Consider the following 20,114-nt stretch of genomic DNA (forward strand, 5'->3'; position numbering starts at 1 on the left):
TCCCCCAAAATGAACTTGTGAGAACAAGACAGATACAGCTTTTGATAAGCCATAAGGAAGGGCGACTGGTCCCACAGAAGATACGCACCGTTGGGGACCTTGTACTATGGGATGGGCCGTTGGGCAAGACAATTGCAGGGACACACCCTGGTCTGTATGAAGAAGCTACAGTTACAGCACACCAGTCCAGGGCGCACTTCGCCAGGTCAATGAGAACAGCAGCGTAGAGGTATGAAGAACATATTTACGACAAACCTACCATCAAGTCTTCTTGTTCTGCTATTACCACACAAGATTTTGTTGAGTGGTGGAGATGGGATAGAATTGGCGCCCCCTGCACCCAAAAATGTGGAGGATGTCGCTGCGGCAGTTGTCAACCTGGTGGCAAAGACGTGACTCTGGCTGAAGAAAGGGAGCTAGAAGTCGTAAAGGGTGGTCTGACTTATGTTGGTGCTGATGACCACAGTGATAGTCCACACTGGCATGCAAGATATCCATGGCTCATGGACCCATCAACATTGCCAAACAACAGAAGAGCAGTAGGGGCAACCTTCCTCAGAACAGAGAGACAGCTCGCCAAAGAATTGCAGTGGAAAAAAGCCTATGGCGCTCAAGTCCACGAAATGGTTGACCGTCGGGCTGCAAAAAAGCTGACCAAAGAGGATCTAGCCAACTGGAATGGACCTGTCTGGTATATCAGTCATCTTATCGCACCCAACCCCCACTCTGTTACCACTCCGGTAAGACTTGTCTGGAATAGCAGTCCGAGGTACAAAGGCCAAAGTCTCAATGACTTTCTAATTGAAGGCCCTGTCCTCCTCAAATTCCGCCAAGGCTCCTTCGCCGCTCTAGGAGATGTCAGGAAAATGTACAATTCTGTGTGGGCTTGAGGAGAGGGAAGTCCATCTACACCGGTTCTTGTGGCGTGATTCAGAGGGTGATGAGCTAGAGCAGTACGCCGTAACCAGAGTGAATATCAGGGACAAGCCAGCAGATTGCATAGCACAACTTGCCATGAGGGAGACAGCTAACCTGCCTCAATTCAGCCACCTCACAGAGGAATGCCGAGTATTACATGAGCACAGCTACATCGATGACATCTTGACATCCCACAACTGCCGTGAACGACTCGAAGTTATCACAAAGAATGTGGAGCTTATTCTAAAAGCAGGCAGGTTTGCACTGAAGCCTTGGGTCTTCTCAGGTCAAGGTAAAGGAGAAAGGGAAAAGGCATCACCAAATATTGTTGTTCTGCCGAACCAGCTTAAGGAGGAAGACAACAAGGCACTCGGTCTCGGCTACATTGTGGATGAAGACATATTGCATGTCATGGTGAAGGTCAACTTCTCCAAGCGAAAGAAAAAGATGAGACTTGGACAAGACTTGCTGCTAGAAGAAGTGCGAGCACAGACACCAGACCCGCTGACAAGACATGAACTGTTGAGTCAAGTTGCTGGTTTGTATGACCCAGTTGGCCTGACAACGCCATCAAAGCAAAAAGGGGCTATTTGGTCCGAAGGGCATTCCAAGAGGCAAAACCAAAGTGTAGCATGGTCAAGGACACATGGGACCTTCCTCTGTCGGATGAGCTCCGCATGGATGCAATTAGAATTTTTGAGGAGTACGTCCAGCTAAGCAAAGTAGGGTTCTCAAGAGCCCTTACTCCACCAAAAGCAACAACTGAACCAGTCGCTGTCACTTTTTTAGATGGCAGTGAAAGCTCCAATGGTGCTGTCCTCTACCTGCGGTGGAACTGTAACAAACAATTAACAATTCGACTAGTGGAGTCAAAAGCAAAGCTAACACCTCTAGACCAGAAGTGGGATGCAGTCAAAGCAGAACTTTGTGGTGCAGTTTTTGCAAGCCGCCTGAAAAAGTACTTTGAACAGCATACCCAGATCCAGATAAAAAGATGGTACCATTTGTTAGACAGTCAGACTGTTCTTGGAGCTATCCAGCGTGGAAGCTATGGATTTCAGACTTTCTTTGCTAATAGAATTGGATAGATCCAAGAAAGCACACAGCAGCAGGACCTGGACCACTCAATATAGCCAACATTATTACTAGAGGAGCTGGATCCAAAGGAACTTGATGCCCATTCAGAGTGGCAAAAAGGGCCGGAGTTTCTACATCTTCCAGAGAACGAGTGGCCGATTATGTCGTCAAAAGATGTGTCTATGACAGCTCGAGAAAGCATTAACAATATGCAAAAGAAGTCATTCGTGGCAGCACTCACAAAAGTCCAAGCGAAAAGAAGTCTTCCAAGTTTTGTGGGTTGACTTCCTGCTGGTGCAGCTGTCCTAAACTTGGTGGATGAGAGGCACTTTAGTAGCCTGAAGCGTCTAATCAAGACTGTTGCTTTTATTTGGAGAGCAGCCAAAAAGTTTACATCTGCAACTAAGTCCATTGAGAACCCAAAGTGGGAGGCAATTCCCACAAAGGAGTTATGACCACCACAGAACGTCAAGAAGCAATAAGAGACATCTATCTAGCTGCTCAAGAAGGGGTGACGTTCCCAGTTACCACTACAGGCCGCTTTGTTGTGTACAGAGAGCCGGAATCTGGGTTACTAGATTGCCAAACCTGTACTAAGAGAGCTGTATCAGTTCCTGGATGCTCAGAATAGAACTTCAATAGAAGAGATGGCTCAAAAAGGTACCAAATGGTAGTGGACAATTCATCCTGCTGACTCACCTCACCGCAATGGGGCTGCTGAAGCCGCTGTCCGCGTTCTCAAGAAGGCACTCCAGAGCCTGGGGAACAACACTGGCCTCAGCTACAGCAAGCTTCAGACAACACTACAACTTGCTGCAAACCTTGCCAACGAACGCCCAATAGACGCCAGGGTGCAGAGCCATGAAGAAAGCGTGCAGTATGTGTCACCCAACACACTTCTCCTGGGCCGAGCCTCTCCAAGCGGTGAGATCAGAACATTTGACTTGGCAAACTACCCTTATAAGAGACTCAGAGAGATGCAGAACCAGGTCAACAAGTTCTGGAGGTCTTGGAGCCAGCTTGCCGGCCCAAACTTATTTCTGAGAAGTAAATGGCACACTCTTCATCGCAATGTTGCTATTGGAGATATTGTCTTGTTGTGCGACCGAAATGCAGTAGGGGGCCAATTCAAGCTTGGACGGGTGGTGAGCGTAAATCCAGATGCTAAGGGCATTGTTTGAGACGTGAACGTCAAAGTGGTCCAAAGCTCCTGCCTTCCTGTCACAAAACCCACACTAAACCGGCCGTTGGCCAAAGTCCTGAAAGAAGCAACCCAAACCACGGTTCTGCACAGAGATGTTGGACGCCTGGTTGTCTTGCTACCAGTTGAGGACCAAACTCAGAGCTGACCGGCAGTCAGGAGGTGCTGATTTACGATCTTTCCATCGGTTCCCGTGGGAAGATCGAGTGGGAGGTGTGCTGACAAACTGCCTGGGAGCTCCTCCCATTCAATCAGTGGTGAACCAGGTGGAACAAATCTACCAGGCAATCTGGGCGTGCCAGTACCTGGCTCTTATCAGTTCATTTAAAATTGTGGGTATTTATTTCGATTATATTTGTTTAAAATTGGAACAGTTTATAATAGCAATAATGCGTTTATCGGAGTTAAATGTGAATAATTTTGTGTATTTAATTTGGCTGTCAACTCAGATAATAATTTGTATTTGTCGTCTCTCTTTTGAGGTTTTTCACCTGTTTAGTGCCCACCAAGGAATGGTTAATAAAAGACAAACAACCGATCCTATGGCTGTTTATTGGGTGAAATCCAGTAAAACTCTTCATGTGGAGGGACTGTCTTTTTTTAAGTGGGGAATTGCACAAGAAATACATCAGAACTTGACACATACTAAAGGATCCATTTTAACCCTGACACTCGGTTTGGATCAGGGCCCTCAGGAAGATGTTTTAGGACAATGAAAACACAGACACAGACTCAAACAGTTTTTATTCAAAAGCCATAACTGAACTAGAATGAATAGTGCAGCAAATGCGTCGTATGTGTGGTACGACTGTGACAGACACACTGTGTTTGTGTGTCTGTGTTTGTGTGTCTTTATTTTTTAATATATTTTTATAGTGACTTTCAGGGGCTTTTTTACATTTATTTATTCACCTGTTTTGCACCTTTGCTGATGTTTTGCACTGATACTGACGTATCCAATTCCATTGTAAATGTAAAATGACAATAAAAGACTATTCTATCTTGAAAATATCACCTAAATTTATCTCTACGCACCTCACAATTCCTTTTCTGATGCAGAGGCCAACGATTCTATTCTAAACTGATTATCAATGCATCTCAAATTAATTTTTATGTAGATTTCTATGCATGATTTAAAAAGAATATACATATAAATCTGAGTTTGTTAAATTTTGACATATACAGTATTTGTCACAACCAAGTTTTAATCCAATTTACCATGGTATAGGGCAGATGCACAACAGGGTTTCTGTACATCTGTACACCACGCGCCGCTGAATTTGATGAAGCGAACTCTGCGGTCCTTTAGCTCTTCCGCTGCAGGAGACGCCGGATTCATCAGACACGCTGTATTAACGTTAGCTACTGTTTTAAAACAGTTTTCCAGGTTAATGGGGGTGCAAAACCAGCATGAAAAATGTAGCTAGTAATGTTCACTCAGCATTTTGTTTTGTTGTTAAACTGTGTGTAAAATGAGCAGTGACTTTAAATCACCGGTTTCAGTAACCTTCCTACGATACCGTCTATTTACTGGATGGTTTCCAGGTAACAGTCGGTAGCTAACGTTAGCAGATAAGCCCGTTGACAGCGACGTTATTGTTCATATTTAAGTGGTCATAGTGATTGAAAGTGTGATGCGAGTTGCCAAAAAGAAAAACTACACGCTGTTTTCAGGTAACCTTTGACGTTCCCTCGGCAGCTGAATTCTTTTTTTTTTTTTTGAGGAAACACTGAACCCATTTTACAAAGAAAGACTAAAACTAAACATAAAACCCCATCTAAACAACTACCCAACCCGCTTTAAAAACTAATTTAGACTAAACCATAGTCAAACAAAACGTTAAAACGAAATAAAAATAAAAACTAATGAAAAAAGCAAAACTGTAATAACCTTGCTTTGAACATAAAACATGAGGTAGTCAGATGTAATGTGATAAAGTAGATCAACAGCCCTATATGTGTTTTGCCTAATTATTTTATGTTTGTCTTATAAGATCATGTGTATAGATACAAAACTTTTTTCCCCTTTTGGCAATTTTTCTGTTTGTTTTTTTCTGCACTTTTGCCTAAACTCTAAGTTGTGTCCATTATCCCATCCTCTTTCAATCACTCTCTTTTCTGATTTGCACAAGTGCGGAAACAGTTACCTTTTTTTAAATAATCAATTATTAACCACAGCAATATTACCATTCATTAGGAGTCATGTTGGTGTCCGACTGACACGTTTAAGTATAATATTCACTCTCCTTTTAGCTCTGGTGGTCTCCATCAACTCCTGAGAAAAAAATCTACTTCTTTGACATTTCTTACGTTGTCTGTCTGCTGTTTGGTGCTTAGCAACTGAGCCTTTTCACACTTTCCTGCTGCTGCTTGAACCAAGATCGCAAAGAGCTAGAGCTGAAAGAATAATTGTGTGTTTTTCATTATGAGAGACATCTATCACATTACACATGGACATTTGAGCCATTGTTAGTTAATGATTAATCAATGCAGCTTTACATTTAATTAATATTATATCATGACTTAAAATATAATATAATATTTAATTATTTACCATAATTTTATTCCTGATTTCTGGTGAACATTGAACATTGAGTCAGTATTGAATTATGTTGACCTGATGATATAAACAATGTAACTTACAATAAAAGTTGAGATACTGTAATGACGCAGCGTTTACTCACAGGTGCCAATCCAGGACACTCATACACTGTGAAATCTCCGTCCTCGTTCTCTTCATCGGTCGATGCTCCTGAGTCAGGAACTTTTGCATCATCCCTGTGTCTACACACACACACATACACACACACACACACACACACACACACAATTCAGAAGATAACACAGATTCGATGAGGCAGAGACGGTAGGGAGAGACAAAAGACAAGGGGCAGGAGACACAAACATGCCCAGGAGAAATGAATGCGTCTAGGCTACGGGGATGACTCACTTTTCCAGGGAGAGCATCTGCTGCTTCTGGTGCTGGTAGTGGTACATCTGGGCACTGTGGGCCAGCTTCTTGTCCCCGGGCTGAAACACACCGAGGGACAGAGGGAACATTATAAACTCAGTGGTATTCATCCACATCCTGTCAAACTGTTCTGTTGACATTGACTTCAGAGCATGTGTCCTTTCTACACATGTTCAGGTTCTGAAATCGCTTAAAGGATGGGTGCGTTTGTCCTTTTAATGTTGTGGCATTTATTTTTGCCATTTGAATCGACCCTTGGGGATAAATAAAGGTTTTGAACTTGAACTAGAACTTTTAGGGTGCTGCCCAGCAAGAAATTGTTGGATCACACTGTTAAGGAGGCGTCCAACATTAAGCCTTTCTCTGTGTTAAAAGAGCTCTGAAGAGTTTTGAACTGAAAACACATAGATCAAGGTTATTTTGTAGCAGACAACAGTTAACAATTCAACTTTCATTTTGGTACTCTATTTCCAGGTTCTGGTAAACCATTATACAGAATAAGAAAACACTCAACATAAAAATGCTTTCTGTAAGAATATATTACTGAATAACTTACTGATGCCACTAACGTGAATGGACTGTATTTACTTACTACACAAACCGCCTTAAAATAGTACAGGAACCATTCATCGTTCACACAATCTAATGGCACAGCATTGTGAGCAATTCAGGGTTCAGTGACCCAAGGAGACCTCGACATGGGACTGCAGGGACAGTGATCAAACCACCAACCTTCCACAACATTATACAATGTTATATGAAGGAGAATGCATGAAACAGTTACCAATCTCAACTATTTTTATTGTGCAAACTGCAAAGTAGTAAAATAATCTTAAATTGAATGAATACACATACAAACAACTTTAAAATTGTTTCCCTTTCAAAACATTGTTGTAAGACAGTTGCATAAACACTACCTTGGACACAGGTGAGTTAGTTTGTTGTAGAAAAGTAGGTGATTTAACATAGCTTCGCTGTCAGCCTCATTTGGTGTTTAAATAATGTCAGTAGGTTCGGTGAAGCAGGACATTGTAAAATGCAGCGTTTTAATCATTGCTCTGAACCTTTCTTTCTCCGGTCTCTGCAGCGGGACTGTAGGTGAATTGTTATTGCGTTTATAATGTTGCTCCGCTGCACCTAATTATTCCCGTCATTGCGGGAGGGTCCGCCGGTAGTTATAAACGATTATTAGACTATGAAATATGCCAATTCTGATATGTTCATATAGCCTGCTCAAAACAGACAGGGCAACCTAAAGCAGAAAAGTTAGCTTACCATTTTTAGGTGATACGCCATCTTTGTAGTCGAGCTGCGATATGCAAACTGTAACTTGCAAACTTTGAATTCAACTTTTTTCCGTTATCAATTTTTGTAAAATGCTGCCACACTGTCGATGTCTTCGACATGGTAGAGGAGGACTGACTTTAAATTAAACACTCACAATTAAAGAAATATTCAGCAAACCACTAAAAAAATGCTTTCTAGTTCTTTCTTCTATCTGTCCCCAGTGGGCTGGGCTAATCCAAAACAAGGGGATTGTTTCTAAAGACAGACTGTTACACCCCCATTAGCAATTAGGGCTTTCCACCCATAACCCAAAACGGTCTGTACTTCCACTAGATGAAATAACACGGCAAAAAAATCGACCAATCAGAATTTTGGTGGAGCCAGAACATATCGACCAATAAATCGACTAGTCGACTGGGAGATTACAGCCCTATACACCACCAAGCACTAGCTTAACAAAAATAGTCATAATCCCAATTTACATGTTCCAAGGTTCTTTCAGGTTTTAGTAAGTCAAATATAAGACCTTTTAAATACATATTAAGATAGAAATTTAAGACCTATACAACGCATTACCAAAAAAAACATTAGTAACACTTTAAACCAACAGCGAAAATCGCTGTGATCTAGCCATGTCTACACTACACTTTCCCATTTTCCATACTTCACCAAATTCTGAAGAGACGCAAACGTATTTCACACTGTCATGAGTTATACGACCTACAGTTCTCAAGGACGCACACACGCAATCTCAACTGGCTAACTATCCCTTGGATAGCAGGTGCCCAAAGATGCGACATGCACACAATCACTACTCATAGACCTCATAGGCCTTTGCTCCACTTTGTTAGCTACGACTCAATGCTTTTTCTTTCTGCGGTCAGATTTTCTGGAAATGAACGAGGGTAAAACCTTTTTTAGACCTGACTAAATGAAATTTAAGGCCTCGGATGAACATGGCCGTTTTTAAGACGTGGCCTTCAATTTATAGTTCAGAATTTAATTTTGCCTAATAGAGAATGTGTAAACTAGTAGTACATTACATAAATAATTATTATACTTACTGCATTTACTATCACTATAATGCGGTTTATGAGAACCATGAATTTTTTTATGTTAAGCATTACATAGTTATCCAACATAATAATAGCTGCAATACTTGTTTTTTGGTTACTGGGCCAGCGTAAAAAGCTGTAAACACAACATGGTGAAAGTGTTAACAAAAAGTTGCTTAGTTACAGATTCAGCAGACATAGAGCAAGATTAGTTAGAAGTCCAGCCAACAAAGCACGCTGCAGTCCTATTGTTCTTTACAATATTCTTTCTTCTAGGGCTGGGTTTAAAAATACAAAAAACTTTTCCGTTTTAAATCCTTTTTCATTTGAATAATACAAAATCGATTAATGAAATCCAAGAATCAATCGTTCTTTTCAATGGAATCCAAGGAATCCATTGGCACCAACTATGTCATGCTAGCTTGTCGGGACCCTCCAAAATTAGGCTACATTTTGGTGAGGGGAAAAACTGGCATAGCCATTGTCAAAGGTCTGTCATCTCAATATATCTGAATAAAAATGTCGCTCAATACTCACTGAGTATAGCATCTGTAGAGATGATCAACAGAACATCAGCATATAGTTAAGACCATGGTGGATTATTTTAAAGAAAATCAAATTTTCCTTAATAAATTCCGTTAACTAAGAAACAAGCATCCAAATGTTTGTATCCTGCTATGACCCCGATCATTGCCGCTTGCTGACGAAAAAACTCAGCCTCTTTAACTGCCTAATGCTCCACTATGTTTACCAGATAGTCTCTACCTGTATGTATCTGCTGTTTGGTGCTGAGCAAGTAGTGTACAGTGGGATTCCAGAGCATTTCATATTTGCTGAAAACCACTACCTGCTGCTGATGGTCTGTAAAACCAAAAACAATGAGCTGTAAGAGGCAAAAACACAATATAAAGCTGAGAACTGCACGGAACTGCAGTGGGGTGATAAGGACCTGTGGGTTGGGGAGTGCATGTGACTGCTTGTTGATCCATTGTTTAACTTTAAGAAATGATAGTAGTAGTAGTTTTCTGCATATGTGCACATAAAGATATGTTTAGAAAAACTACATTGATACAAAAGTCCCCTACCTGTCCAAGTACCCAAAGTAAGTTTCTTTCCATGTAACAATGAAACAGATTACAGGAATGTTCTACTCACCAAATTGTCAAAGGCTTGGGCTCTCATCAGTCTATATGCAGGATAGTCCATTTTCTGAGTTAAATGCACACCTTTTTGCAATCTGTAAAAAAGGTTTTAAAAAGTGACCCACTTGCAGATGGGGAATCACGAATTCAAGAGGTACCCAGTACTTAATTTCTGATGTTTCTGAAAGCATTTGGAATTGATTGGCATGCCTTGCTGTCTAGGACATCATAGAACTGTGCACAATAAAACCTAACATTATTGTTAAAATGTAATCCAATAATCTGTACTAGGGCTGTACAGTTATGGCCAAAATGATAATCACAACTATTTTGATCAATATTGTTATCACGATTAATTATTACGTTTGTTGATTTTATCCAAAACATATTTTATTGTCACAAAGGCTACAACGTGTATTTTATAATATTAATGCCTCAAAACACAATACTGAATTGAAATCTAAATCTATAAAATCAAATCTATATTGTCAAATCCTAAAACGGAGAATCCTAAAAGAGTGCTGCATGTAGTAGTGTAGAGAGTAATACATATCTTACCTGATCCAACAGCCCGCTGCTATGACCAAAGCCAGCGAACCTGCCACGATGAAGACACTGCTCATGACTGAGAAGAAATACAAACACACAGTAAGAAAGAGAGCATGTCATGTAGATCTGTTAGCATCAGAGGAAGACATGATCACTGACTCAAAGTTCTGTGTTTGAAGCAGAGTTTAGAGCTTAAAGAAGAGCTGCTGAAAATTGATATTGTGCCTGTTATGGCCCTGTTTCAACAGTGAAAACAGCATTGATACCAGTAATAGAGTGGGGCAGAACTAACTGACACAGTACCATTCCAGTTGTTCTGTACAACCCCATAGAAAATTTGAGATTAATCCAGAAATTTCAGAACATGCTAAGAGAAAGTGCTAACATTTTGTTTGATAAAGAAGACCTTTGAATGCATGTTGACGTCAAGATGCATGATGGACCATTTTTGTTTCCACGACCAGTTCAAGTTGATTACTTGCTGCTGCCCTGGTTGATAACTGGGAAATTACATGCCGGTATTTCCCAAGAATTTCCGATAAAATCTACTCCAAATTGAAAAAATGCTCTCATAGCTCCCTTCTTCTCCAGGTGAGATAGGGCGGTGTGGAATGTGTCATACGGCATCTTTGGTTGATAGTTTGGCACGATAGTCAAACTGTAATGGGTCCACTGTACTGGGTAGCGAGGAGCAGAGGTTATCTTTGACCAGCTGTTTGTAATATTTAATAGTTCTTAGACCCTCCCACATACGTCTAGGGTTGCCCTACTGCAATTGTAGATCAATTTTCTTCCCGTAGTCTCTTGTTGCCTCCTCTATGGCTCTTTTTAAATTTTAGGCAGCTGCTTTAACATTGTCCATGTTTCCATAATTCTAACAAAAGGTGGATCCAAACTCAGTATGAGTCAGCGAGAATGTTTTGGCCCGAGTAAGGGTTAGGGTTGGGGCGGAGACGAAGAACCTGTAGGAGAGCGTAACATCTGCGGGCTAGGCTTCAGCTTTGGGGTTTCTTCCAGACATTATAACTGTTCTAAATTAAATGCTAACTAGAACAGAATTCACTTGGGTAACTATTTAAAAAAAAGAAATTTCAATAACTATAATAATTAGGTTTTATTCAAAATCTGCAGAAGCCTCTTAACACACGTCCCACTCTATTGGTTGCTCAGCAATGCCCCGCATTGTTTCACTTTTTTCAATTCAATTACATTTTATTTATAGTATCAATTCATAACAAGAGTTATCTCGAGACACTTTACAGATATAGGAGGTCTAGACCACATTCCAGAATTTACAAGGACCCAACAGGTCTAGTAGTTTCCTCCAGAGCAAGCAGCAGTGCGACAGTGCCAAGGAAAAACTTCCTTTTAGGCAGAAACTTTGGACAGACCCAGGCTCTTGGTAGGCGGTGTCTGACGGGAAGGTTTTCTTTGTCTTAATCGTATTAACCTTGTATAGAATTTGGTATTGTGTGTATAGTACGTTTAGTACAAAGTATTTATAATGTCTTCTTATTGTCCTACTGATTTAATGCATCCTTGCTGCAAAACTAATTACCTCTTGTGGGGCAATAACGATGTCAACTTAACTGAAATCAAGCAGTCTTCTAAGATGGATTGTTAAAACACTTCATTCAACAAATCATTCCGATTTTTTCTGGGCTACTGTATTGTCCTCTACTAATATTTTTGCTGTGTTTTTTGTAAATGTGTTACCGTAATATATAGTTATTAACCTAAATCTTACTTACCAAAGCACTCAGGTCAAAACAAATACTACTTCAAACTCAAGACGTACATTTAAAAAAGAGAAATTAGGTCATAGCCAAATAACAGAAAAGACTTACTGATGAAGACATAGTCATTAGGAGGGTAGGGGAGAATGATGGGATCGCTGGGCAGAGCGGGAGTGTGGTTTGTTGTGGTGGGTGGCTGGGTCATGGGCTGCTCTGTGGCAGATGCTCTATGGACGTGGCCAGGCTCACCGAGATGATTGGATTTAGCTTGAGAGACATCTTGGGAAGGTGGAGCTAAGGAATAAAACATTTGTCATAATGTGGGATGTAGGGGTAAATATGAATATGAGGATAATACTGGCCTATCCGGTACCTGGCAGCCTGGAATCAGTTCTCTGTTCACTGATGATGGCAGAGAGAAAGTCAATCTCCTCATCCAGCTCAGGATAAGTGCTCACCTTACCTAGAGAAACATGAAACCAGAATCCATGGCTGCCTTTAACAAAACACTTATTTATACAAAAGGGTTCAATCCAAACACTATATTTATATTCCAACCCTCAAAAGAGACTAAAACTGCATAAGGAAAATAGTGGTGAAAGTATTCAGATCCCGCACAAAAGTACCAATACCACAGTAAAAAAAGTAAAAATGCTGGATTGGAAGCGTTACTTAAGTAAAAGTATGTAAGTCTCATCGGGAAAATGTACTTAAGTATTAAATGTAAAAGTACTCAATGCAGGAAAATCCTCACATTTTAGCTTTCCCATGTTTAGCATGGAAATGATCCAAACAGGTCTGTCAATCAACTGTGTGTTTAATCATTTCAGCTGGACTTGTAGGCGTTATATTGTTGAGTAGTTTAACCTAGGAAGGAAGATCTAGACAAAAACGCTAAAATAACAAGACGTTGTGTTGCTTGTGAAAGCTTTTAACCAGACACCAACAAACCAGTCTGTAAGCGGTTACTCCAGCGATTCCAAAAAGTTGGGAGACACATTAATCTACAAAATACTGGTACTGACATTAACCTTCAAAAACGTTTAGCGGTCAAAATCTTGCATTTGCTGTCAAATAAAAACTTAAAGAACTCCAGTGATTTAACAATACACTTCAACAAAATTGAAATCACAACAGACAGAGAGAAAATGGAAGCACTAAAAGCTGAGATCAAGACTTTTAGTCTCTAGTACAAGACAAACTTCAAAAAAGGCTTCCGATTCCCATATTATTTGTGCTCAATTTTGTACTTTAAACTATAATCAACTATGCAGTTCCTGTTTTGTTTTTGTTTTTTGTTTTATTTGTTTTGTTATTACTACTTACACTTTTATGTTCCCTGTATCTGTCTTTTATTGTCTGTAAAGCGTCCTTGAGTGTTAGAAAGGCGCTGTTAAATAAAATGTATTATTATTATTTATTGCTACCACCTACTTTTAAGGGAGTGAGGAGCATGTCTCCTCTTGACCACACAGCGGCCACGGGAGTTCTCCACCAGAGGGCGAAGGCAGGGTCCGCAGTGTGAGCTGCCGGGCAGGCAGAAGTCTCGTCCTGCCCGGGCACAATCTAAGCTCCGAGGGCACAGATGAGATCCTGTGAAGAAAACCATGATCCAGAGTTATTTACTCTCTGAAAATAAAAGCTTTAGTGCAGAAAGTTTTTATATTAAAGAACGTCCATTAAATTGCCAAATGAGTTGAGCTAATTAAGACTGTCAGCTTCACACAACTCTCAGAAGCTGTTGTCGCAACATTCACGAGTGAAAAATCTTATGGTGGTTCATGTAATGGGAGAGACAACACTTTGCACTATAGTTTTAAAGCACCCACCACTCATTTTCAGGTTCATAATTGTATTTTGAGGTTGTACCAGAATAGGTTAACATGGTTAAATTTTCTCTAAAAAACACCATATTTTAGTTATACCGCACATGGCTGCAGATCCTTTTTTCACCCTGTGTGTTTACATCTCTGTTTAACTACAGAGTGAGACATCTCAATTTTTTTAGTGACAGAGTGAGACATCTCACTTTTATACTATCTTTGTTGGGAGTTGCACAAGCGCAGTAGCTAGGTAAGATAACATCAGCTAGATAAATCTTTTTCCAACTTTGGTCAGTACAAGGCAGAATTAGCTGGAAGACTTCTTCTAGACGAGGGACACTTGTTGAATACCTGCAGAACAGGGACATGGAAATAGTTCTTTTGGAGATTATGGTAAACTAGTGTGCGTTATAGCAGTGTTTTGCCATTGAGAACAAGCTAGCACGCTAGCGTTAGCATGTGCTACGGTTAGCCACTTCATCTTGGCTAACAACTCAACCGGAGACTGAAGACTGAAGACATTCAGAAACCGTGTATCCCTCAAAACACCATGGATAGTGTTTTCTCCAAGTTTCTCTAGGTGTGGAAGCACCAGAGACACAAAATAACACCCCAAATCCCATAAAAAGTGATTTTTATTTTTTTTTACAGTTTTGGAAATAGTTGTAGTAGTTTGGAAAATGCTCTATTTTCTTACATCTAGATGAGGATATTGATAACACTAATGTCTAGGAGTGTATATCCATAATCCCTGTACACTTTGGAATATGTATGAGGGATATGTGCAAATGAGCATATGTTGTCATTCGCTCATTTGCATATATGTGACTTCATTACGCAATAATTTGCATAAAGCATAGTGGTTGTATCAGCAAGGTAGATAGAAAGAAATAGAAATCTTTAGCCAATTAATTACAAATTCAATACATGATTTTCTTATACAATTTTTTCCCTTTTGAAGTAAAAAAATAAATTCTAATAAAAGGGAGCTTGCCCATGGCCAGGCCAGCTCAGTGGCGTATTTCTCCCATCACGTCCCGCTGTCTCTCCGACTTACACCGGCCCCAACACCCTATCCTTTCTCCGTTTTCTACCTGCATGCGCACAGTGTGCAGTTTTGTCACACATGAGGAGAGAGGGGAGGGGAGGGGCTGCAACTCTGCACCTCACAAAACAGATTCAGAAAGAGGTGACTGTTTTGGCGGCTACAGGAGAGCAATACCTCACATGCTTGCTGGAAAATACTGGCAACTTTTTTAAGTCGCTGTATTCACTACAGAAATTCACCAGATTTGTTACTAGTTGCTTTTGTAAAATGAAGTTGCGAAGGAGGTCTGGAAAGTTGCTAAATTGGCAACACTGTTTTCATGGAGACAGACGCTGTGTGCATGGAGGGGCTGTCTGTGTGTGTGTGTGTGTGTGTGTGTGTGTGTGTGCGCGCAGAGTGACAGAGAGACAGAAGAGAGCAGGGAAAGAAAATCTAGCAATGTGTGCCAGCCGGTGTTGATTGTGTGGCACACCGCCACAAATTGGTCTATGTGTGGTAAACACTGCAGGTTTACCTGTAAAACCAAAAACCCAGCGGGTACAGCTATAGTACAGCCATGGAAACAGTAAACAAACAAGATCAACGGAGATAGAATCTGATTCCAGAAAAACTCCATGTTTCTAAAAGTTGTGACCAGAGATGTAACAAACCTGGGTAAATATTGGAGATGTATCTAAAAGATGGAGACAGCTTGGAGCCCAAAAGGACGCAGAGTTGGCTAATTTCCTCCTGAACAGGTAAGCATTAGTTCAGGCTAATTTATCACGGCTACTAGTACTTGCTAGACGCCACGATGCTAACACGCCCCAACTGTTAAAGGGGTGATAGAATGCAAAACCGATTATATCTTCTCATGTGTGAATAACGACAGTTCGGTGGGTAAATAGGACATACATAGAAGCTCAAAATCCCATTGACAGGCCTTTCTTTTCTTTTTTTTTAAGAACTTTGTTGAAATTTTACAAAATACATGATATCTATAGTAAACATTAGAAAGCAAAACAATCCATAAAAACAGCAGCCAATTTACAAACATGACATGGTCTAGCCTACATTATAAAGTGCTTAAAGTGCATGAGTTAAAGTGCACGTGCTAAAGTGCAAAGAACAGACTATAAAGTGCAAAAGAATAAATAAAGTGCGAAGCATTACAAATTAATAATGTCCCAAGGTAGGAGCTTATTTTTGTCCAGAGCTTTTTGTTCTTCTCAGCTCGGCTTACAAACTTCATCGCTGGTAATAACAGTATGTTATATGCCATACAGCATCTGGTGCTCCAAAGTTTTAAACACACTATACATTTGATTATTTGCAAGAGTTCTTTCTCTCTCTCTTTAACACTCTGGTCCATTATACAATACATTACACTTTTATATGACACATTCAACTTCACACCACACGCTTTCAATTTGTCCCAGACTTCCTTTGATGTAAAACAATCCATGAGGAAATGCTGTTGTGTTTCATCATTGTTGCATGTGGTCATGGGACAGGCTTTGGTTTTCACATAGCAACTCCAAGACACAACAGCTCTCACAGGAAGCCTGTTGACAGACATCAACCACCTCATGTCCAGGATGCTCTCTGACAGGTTTTTTTTTTTTTTTTAAATTTCTGGAGCAGGGTTCCTTCATTTTGAGTTAAATACTTCTACTCTATATACCCACCATATTTAAAATCATGAATCTTTTTAACAATCATTTTACTGGGGAGAACGTTCCAATCAATTTTAAGTTTTCGATATTCATCTATAAAATCACCTTAATTAATCATATATTCTGATCCCTGTCTTGCTCGGCCTCTCCTCTTCCTCCACCTGGAGGAGTAACCGACCCAGAGAGCATTCCTGGACAATGCTGTTGATTTATGTTTTACAAAGGAAATATATAATTTTATTCCCATATCCACAGCACCAAGCCCCCCATATTCTCTGCTTTTATACATAATCTCTCTTTTTGTTACCTCTCTCGTTGTGCCCCATACCAGATTCACACACTGTTTGTTTAATTGGATTATCATTTTATGAGATGCAGGAAAAATGTTTGCAATAAAAAGGAGTTTGGAAAGGAGGAAAGTTTTGATGATATTAACTCTTAATTTGTAATTCGTGTTTTTATTTTCCCATTTTTTTTACTTCCTCTTTAACCTTACTGAGCTTAAGCTCCCAGTTTCTTTCACTACAGTCTGTATTACAGCTGGTCAAGCCCAGGATTTTAATCTCATCTTTTACTTTAATGTTAGTATCCCGTTTTGCATGATTCGATCCAATCCAAACACCTTCTGTTTTATGATTATGATTTAGCTTTGCACCCGAAGCCAGCTCATATAAACTTAAATGATTTGTTAAAATATCCATCTCCATTTGATTTTTTATTACTACAGTGACGTCATCAGCATACGCCATGGCGGTGACTTTGGGCGCGAGCCCAACATGAGCACCGGATATGAGGCAGTCCGATTTGATGCTCTTAATCAGGGGCCTGATGGCCAGGATGTATAACGCTGCACTCAGGGGGCAGCCCTGTTTCACCCCCCGCTCCACGTTAAAAGGCTCAGTTAAAACACTGTTTACATTCACACGAACACTGGATTTAATATACAGACATTTGACCAAATGAACAAAGGATTCTGGGAACGCATAATGTTTCATTACAGCCCATAAATAATCTCTGGAGACATAATCAAAAGCTTTCTTTTGATCCAGCCCGATTATATAAAAGTCTTTCTTCCCGGGTTTATGTATAATTTCTCTCAGTGTGCAGAGGTTGTCCCACATCAAACGGCCTTTAATGGCACACGTCTGCTCCCGCTCTATCAGTTAATCTAATATATTATTCATTCTATTCATAATAACTTTGGCTAATATTTTATAATCAACATTCATTATAGTCAAATGTCTGTAATTGTTAATATCATTTTCATCATCTTTTTTTATACAACAAACACATGACACCCTGATAAAATGATTCCCCCATACAGCCTCTGTTCAGCCCTTCATTATACATCTCTGTCAGGACACTGATTACTTCATCGGTGTTTAGCTGATAAAACTCTGCAGACAGGCTGTCGGGGCCGGGGCTTTTACCCACATTAAGTTGTTTGATGGCCTGCACGACTTCTTCTTTTCTAATATCTCCCACTAGCTCTGAGAAGTCCAGAGAGCTGAAGGAGGGAACCTTATCTAGTAAAATCTTCACACAGCCACTGTCTCTCTGATCACGTTTCTTTTTTCATTTTCTTCAGACAACGACACCGTCCTGTTTCCTTATGGATTTAATAAATTTACTTTTAATTTGCTGTTGTCCAACTTTTAAAGCGTGTATTAAATTACCTCTATTATCGGTATTTGTTTGTTTATAAGTATTATATAATATTTCATGATTAGAGTTATCTATTTGTGCTTTTATGTCCAACATGATTGTCAAGTGTTTCTTTGGGCTGTGAGGTGTCCACACTTGAAGGACCAGACTTCGGATTTTACTCAAGGTATATTTATTTTGACCAGTTCATTGTGGTTCATCAGGTACCAGGCCGGTATAACAGCAGGTAAAAAACCTTTATACACAAAAGAAAATGAAAACAATTAAACAGGTATTTTAACCAATGTGGATAAAGTATTTAAATTATAAGTACATAATACACCAAAATCAGGTATAGTATTAACTAACAAACAGAGCAGGTCTTAACTAACAAATGCACAGTAGTAAACCTAGTTCCTTTATCCTTTACCTATACAAAAAGGTATTTAGATTTGACACAGTGATAACCTTTTCACCCACAACAATACCCTAATCTATTAAACACCAAACATAAACAACCAAATAAGAGTCCATGTAAGCTTACCGATAGCCTGTCACAATCGAAATCCCATATCCTCACAGTGTCTGCTTCTGCCGTCTTAGTCCAGTGCACACCAGTCAAATGACTGATGCGTGTATTTGTAACACGTTGATCAAACCAGGCGCGAGCGTCTGATTGCCCGATTCAATCCACCTGGTCCAGCGGGCGCGCGCAGTCACGTGCGGGCCGTCGACCAGGACGCGCGCAGGAGCCATCTGCGGGGCGGCGTGCAGAGGAGAAAGCGAGCAGGTGAAGGAACTGGATCGCCGACGGGATACAGCCACACCCCCGCCAGATAAGCGAGACACCTCCCACTCAATGTTTTTGTGGCGATGCCCCGAAAGATTGCCATTAGGTGGGCTGTTCTCCGGCTTGCTCCTCTGCTGGTATAAGGACCACAAGGCGCCGGACATCCCGATGCAGTATGGTACTTGATTCCGGCAGCCTGGCACAAGGTTTTGGACTTCTCGCTGAAATGTTAGAACTTGGAGAGACCTTCACACAAACATCCCGGACGGCACCTCTGGAATCAGGATTCACACAGACGACTCTCGCAAGCCTGAACTGCCCTCTCAGTGTGTTTTGGTCACAGAGCCAAACTACGTCTCCAACAGCAACATTCCTTTCAGCAGTATGCCACTTACTGCTAATGAACAGGTTTGGACCAGCAAGTTGGCTCCAGGACTTCCAGAAGTTGTTAATTACTGCTTGTACTCCTCTAAGTCCCTTGAATTTGTACGTGGTGTAGTCGACAGTTTGGAAGTCTCCACGTTGTGTGGCTCGACCAAGCAACAGGTTGTTCGGCGTGATGTACTGGATGTGCCCTTCTTGACTCTGGACTCTAGCGTCGATGTGCCTCTCATTGGCAAGATTGGCAGCAAGCTGGAGTACTGTCAGAAACTCACTGTAGGTAAGGCCCTCTACATTGCCAAAACTTTGGAGGGCTTTCTTGGTGACCCTGACAGCAGCTTCAGCTGCCCCGTTTCGGTGAGGTGAGTCGGCAGGAAGGATTTTCCATGTCCAGGTGGTCCCATTTTCAGCAGCATACTCTTCGAGTGACTCTTTATTCTGTTGAGTCAGGTAAGTGTACATCTCTTTCAGGATGGGTTTTGCGCCAACAAAGTTTTTTACCAGGATCAGACCAAATTCTCCTGGGATGGCCTCGGAAAGCGGTGAACCTCTGATAGGTAAGTAGGAAGCTCTCTGTTGATAGTGTGTTTGCTAGCTCGACATGGATGGCTCGGCTGGACATGCAGGAAAAGACAACGCCCCATACTTTCGTGGTTACTCGTTTCTTGACATCATCCTTCACGTGGTAAGGTCCAAACAGATCGACAGATATGAACTCGAATGGTGCAGCAGGACTTGACCTTTCTTCGGGCAAGGTTACCATTATTTGCTTGCAGGTTTTTGCCTTTACCTTCTTACAGACAATACACTCGTCAATGACTCTTCTGGCAATAATTC

The 20,114-nt window shown here is 40.8% G+C and overlaps 1 protein-coding gene across 4 annotated transcripts in view; it reads right to left on the bottom strand.

Moving 5' to 3' along the window:
- The window catches only part of npdc1b (neural proliferation, differentiation and control, 1b), a 51,480-nt gene that overhangs the window by 9,608 nt on the left and 21,758 nt on the right, over positions 1 to 20,114 (bottom strand). For 3 of the 4 annotated variants that reach the window (XM_034871932.1, XM_034871930.1, XM_034871931.1), the window contains exons 2-8: positions 13,371 to 13,529; positions 12,310 to 12,399; positions 12,048 to 12,230; positions 10,210 to 10,276; positions 9,665 to 9,746; positions 6,147 to 6,226; positions 5,881 to 5,980 (exon numbers count right to left, since the gene is read on the bottom strand). In XM_034871932.1, coding sequence (XP_034727823.1) covers positions 5,881 to 5,980; positions 6,147 to 6,226; positions 9,665 to 9,746; positions 10,210 to 10,276; positions 12,048 to 12,230; positions 12,310 to 12,399; positions 13,371 to 13,529 — 761 coding nt within the window. The remainder of the gene's footprint in view (positions 1 to 5,880; positions 5,981 to 6,146; positions 6,227 to 9,664; positions 9,747 to 10,209; positions 10,277 to 12,047; positions 12,231 to 12,309; positions 12,400 to 13,370; positions 13,530 to 20,114) is intronic. The other variant, XM_034871933.1, reaches the window with a different exon arrangement.

This window comes from Etheostoma cragini, chromosome 5 (genome assembly GCF_013103735.1).
Source record: "Etheostoma cragini isolate CJK2018 chromosome 5, CSU_Ecrag_1.0, whole genome shotgun sequence".
Taxonomy (NCBI): domain Eukaryota; kingdom Metazoa; phylum Chordata; class Actinopteri; order Perciformes; family Percidae; genus Etheostoma; species Etheostoma cragini.